Here is a 5000-nt window from a genome sequence, read left to right on the forward strand (position 1 = left end):
ATCGAGTGAATCCACCCGTTGCTTTTAGACGTCGGAACAGATACAGTGGATCGAGCACAGGTTTAACATGCGCTGGAGTTTTCCTTTAACGACCGCGACGCGATGTACATTCCTTTTTGTGAAGCGAGATACAGTTCCTTGTATGTAAGTGACTTGTTAATGTGTAACTAAATATGAACGAGTGTGAGAGTGTGGCCGGGGTTAGAGGGGATTCCCCCGATGAATGAGGTTCAGGTGGGCGGAGCTTCTCCCTCCGTGCGCCAATCGGCTCTCGGTCAGCGGCGGTGGGTCTGTGGTGTGAGCCGGCCGTATCCACTCAAAGACGTTTGAGTGAGTTTCAGAATACAGTCACCTTTCACACACACACGCACGACTTATTGATTCGGAGTTCTACGAACAGTTCAGTTACATGTTACGTGTGTTCTAATGACCTCGAGGATTAGATTTGAACTGTCTGCTGTGAGGTGGATAGTAGATAAATAAATAAACAAAACGTTTACATCCCACACTTTTTAAAAACTTTTTGCGCTTAAAATTTATATTATATAGAGCTCTTTATTCGCACCCATACGTCACGCTGTTTATTTTCTAGTGCATGTTTCTTCCTTCTGTCATATTTCATATCAAATTATTGTTTTATATTTAACATTTTATTCTAATTATCAAAATACATCAAATTTAATGTTATTTAATTTTTTTGATTTTGCTTTATTGTTTTTAACTTTCTAAATTCAGCCGTTGCACTTATTTTTCACCCAGTGTTCGTTCTTTCTTTCTTTTTGTTGGAATTAAAAATTATTAGTAGTATTTTAATTACTTATTTTTGCACATTTAGGGAGATCTTTCCTTACCTCGTGGTCGTGATTGGGATCGAGAACGTTCTGGTCCTCACCAAGTCCGTGGTGTCGACCCCCGTGGACCTGGAGGTCAAACTTCGAATCGCACAAGGTGATACTAATAACAAACAATAAATTATAAATGCCGATATGACGAGAACACATTTGTATCACTTGTGTAAGACGATTACATGAATTACATGACGTGATCGTGATCTCGCACCGCTACTGCGACAGTTTAAAATATATCGTGTAAATAATTTTACAAGGAGATGGAGTACAAAAAGATGTACAGATCCAATATTGAGTATATCGGGATCAGATCTCGTTATTTTGGCCTAAAATACTACATCCGAGTCAGATTGGATCTGATATAATTTCCTATCCAGAAATCTTTTTAATTATTAACATGTCGCTTAGCTATAATTATAATAATTATTTTCCTGTTAAGCCCATAAAGAGCGGTATTTCCTCATAGCAACAATCTTGTTTGGACCAGTGTCCGATGTTCTCTGATATTCAAAGCTTTGTTATCAGAATTCTGTTTTAAAAAGTGTATTTTAATATTTAAATAGTGAGGTCGCAACAGTGCGGTCGATTGGTGTTATAAATTTACCGGTGAGTCTGATGTGTATATGACAGTAAAACGTGTGTGTGTGTGTTTCAGGTCTCAGCAGTGAGAGCTGGTCCATCATGAAGAACATGGCCACTGAGCTCGTCATCATCCTGATTGGATACTTCACCTTAGTTCCTGCTATTCAGGTAACACACACACACACACTCTCGCACAAATAGACTGGCATTGTAAGCATGGGTTGGGTCGTACTTAATCATTACCTAGACAAGGTTGTAAAAATTTCTCAATAATCTGCTTTCCTCATTCTAATGCTTTTAATTTGTGCATGTTTATAATGCTGTGTTGTATTTTCCTCATATTTGTGGCGATTATCGATTGTAACGATAATAAATGCTAAAATGATGACCCGATGTATCTACACGCTGCTCGAGTCCTGATCACCTGCTTACGCATCAGAGCAGAACTATTTTACAGCTGAGATTATAGTTTGCAGTACTCCATCAGGTTAAGGAAATAAAAAGTTCCTGGTTTGAACACCGGGTGTCGCTGTTGTGTGGAAAAATAATCTACAAACCGATCCGTTCTTCTTCGCTGTGTTTAATCCAATTATTATTATTATTATTATCAGTTTAATTATTAAACAGAAACCAGAGTCTCTGTTTTTAATGGCCGTTATTTTAATGCCTCTAGTTTAGTTCTGTGTTTTTCCTCGTGCTGTAGGAGTTCTGTCTGTTCGCTGTGGTGGGTCTCGTCTCCGATTTCTTCCTGCAGATGTTCTTCTTCACCACCGTGCTCTCCATTGACATCCGCCGCATGGAGGTGAGGGTCGCGCACACTTTTAACTTTTTTACAAAGGAAGTGCTGTTTATAACAGAAAGAACTGCAGCCATATAATTCAGTAATCAACAAACATACTACAGAAACACCTGCACAGGTAGTCCTCCTTCATAACAGGCTCTCTCTCTCTCTCTCTCACACACACACACACAGCTGGCTGATCTGAATAGGCGTCTTCCAGCCGAAGCGGGGATGCCCCCTCCTAAACCCGCCCCCTTACGCCACAGAGAAGCCCCGCCCCCTCCTCGTCCCTCCCCCCACACCATCACGCTTCAGGCCCCGGCGTTCAGGAACCTGCGCTTACCCAAGAGGCTCCGTGTGATCTACTTCTTGGCGCGCACCCGTCTGGCACAACGCATCATCATGGTGAGACGAATCTGCGGAGTTGTCTGTGAAACTAACACCCCTTGAGCCCACTGTCACTCACATTAACCCCCCCCCGTGTGTGTGTGTGTGTGTGTGTGTGTGTGTATGCAGGTCGGCACTGTGATCTGGATCGGGATCCTGGTGTACACCGACCCCGCCGGTCTGAGGACATACCTGGCCGCTCAGGTATCAGAACAGAGCCCTTTGGGAGAGGCGGGGCTTCCTCCTCACCTTGGTGTGGCTCCTGTGTTCCCGGGCGGAGACCCGACTAGCACCCTCAGTGTACTCCCAGCTCCAGATCCCACCCCTGTGCCCGAGAACCAATCGCAAGGCGTGGATGCCTCAGGTCCCACCCCTTTGGCCATCCCTCAGATCACGTGGGGTTCGGAGGACGAGGAGGTGTGGAGGCGACTGTCGTTCCGTTACTGGCCCTCACTTTTCGGCTACTATAACATCACGCTGGCTAAGAGGTGAGCACTGGTGTTTGGGGGGGGGGGGGGGGGGGATTTGGGGGTTGGGGGTGCTGTGTTAGGGGACCCTCAATATCCAATGTAAATAACAGCATGTACAACACCATTGAAAAACAGTCACCTATAACACAACAGGTGTGTGTGTGTGTGTGTACGCAGGTATATCAGCATCCTGCCCGTCATCCCCGTCACGCTCCACCTGAGCCCTCAGGAAGCCATCGAGACGCGACACCCGCAGGATACCCAGCACGCACCACGGTTCAGCACCAGTACCGCGCAGCTCCAAACCGACCTCACGCTGTACAAGTCAGTGTCTCATCATCATCATCATCATCATCATCCTCCTCCATCACTGTACCAATCTACTGAGGGGAAAATACATAATTAAATCCAAACAATTAATAATACAGTTTCATTTTTTTCTTATTTCCAGTAACGTGTTTATTTTATTTGGCAAATGAAATGGATCAATCGGCCATTTAACGGTATTATTTAAAAAAATATATATATATATAATATAATGTAATCCGTTTCCTCCGCCGAATAAAAATAAACACATTTCTGAAAATAAGGAAATGAATGAAGACGTCGTGTTTCGGCTCAATTGTATTTTTAAAAGTTTAATGTGGTAAACTTGTATTATAGTGCTTTATTTAATGATGTATAATTATCATTTATTACTGACAGCTTGAAAACTAAACCACCGATAATTTCATTTATAATAAATACATACATAAATTAGTATATAAATAATTGTGATATTTCATAATATTATTTCACATTTCGAAATCTTCATATTTCAGTTTTTTTTATCATTCCATTTTGGGACAAAATCAAGTTACAAAGTTATTAAAACCACCGACAGGTGACGGGAATAACGTCGATGATCTCGTTACAGTGGCACCTGTGGAGCGGTGGGGTATGTCAGACAGTCAGTTCTCGAAGTGTTGGTCTTGTAGAGTCTATCTGTCGAGTATAACGTCTATTAAACGAGCGGCCGGAAGCGCAGGAAGTCAGTTTTGCGCAGATGTATGTGGATGTTTCTTAATTATGGAATTTCCAGTTTGTTATTTTTAAGGCTGTAACAGTTCAGTTTCTGGTTGTTGAGGTCAGCAGGTTTTTTCTGAAGTCGTTATTGTTCTGTCTTCAAGGCGACGATGGTGAAACAGCGAGGCGGATGTGGTAGACCTCTTATAGCGAAGTGGATTCTGAGACACTGGCAGTCAAATATACTTTCTCTTACAGTTCTGTGTGGCAAGAAAAAATTGCTTTAGTCGGCCAAACCCTGTGAAAAAAAGAGGAACTCCGTCTGGAAGGGATTTAGGTTTGAGAAAATACACTGAAATGTCGGCGCACACACCCTACGGCGTGGTAACTTGCTTCATCGCCGGAGACGACTGGGAGAACCCAGGTCTGGGAGATGAGGACGGGAGAAAACCCGGTGTTTCTGAAACAATATTCTGTGACGTTCACTTTTCATAAACAATCAATCAGAAGTTCAGCGGTGTGAGCTGTTTCTGTGAAAGAATGAGTCTGCAAGATTGCTGAACAAGCTGTAGTATTACCCAACACTTTTATAACTTTTGTGTCGAGTGTGTGGAATAAATTATACTGTAAGAAAGTGTGTGGCCTCATTGTGTGTGTGTGTGTGTGCGCAGGGTTGCTGCACTGGGCCTCTTTGCCGGGGTTCTCCTGGTTCTCCTGCTCTTCTGTCTCTATCGTGTTCTCTGTCCTCGTAACTATGGACAGAATGGAGTCCAACATGGCCACCGTCGCCGTGGAGACCTGCCTTGCGACGAATACGGCTACTCGCCACCGGTCAGCGAAATCTCGCCACTGCTGCTGAGAGGCCATAGCATGGTACACACACACACACACACACACACACACACACACAGCAACTCCGGCAAATGA

At 43.5% G+C, this 5000-nt stretch overlaps 1 protein-coding gene across 1 annotated transcript in view; it reads left to right on the plus strand.

The window, feature by feature from the left end:
- scap (SREBF chaperone) overlaps positions 1-5000 on the plus strand; it is a 20892-nt gene that overhangs the window by 7996 nt on the left and 7896 nt on the right. The window contains exons 9-15 of the mRNA XM_053674780.1: positions 836-948; positions 1504-1598; positions 2134-2232; positions 2404-2616; positions 2728-3086; positions 3246-3392; positions 4745-4946. Of these exons, the coding sequence (XP_053530755.1) occupies positions 836-948; positions 1504-1598; positions 2134-2232; positions 2404-2616; positions 2728-3086; positions 3246-3392; positions 4745-4946 (1228 nt within the window). The remainder of the gene's footprint in view (positions 1-835; positions 949-1503; positions 1599-2133; positions 2233-2403; positions 2617-2727; positions 3087-3245; positions 3393-4744; positions 4947-5000) is intronic.

The sequence above is a fragment of the Ictalurus punctatus genome, chromosome 23 (genome assembly GCF_001660625.3).
Source record: "Ictalurus punctatus breed USDA103 chromosome 23, Coco_2.0, whole genome shotgun sequence".
NCBI classification, from domain to species: Eukaryota; Metazoa; Chordata; class Actinopteri; order Siluriformes; family Ictaluridae; genus Ictalurus; species Ictalurus punctatus.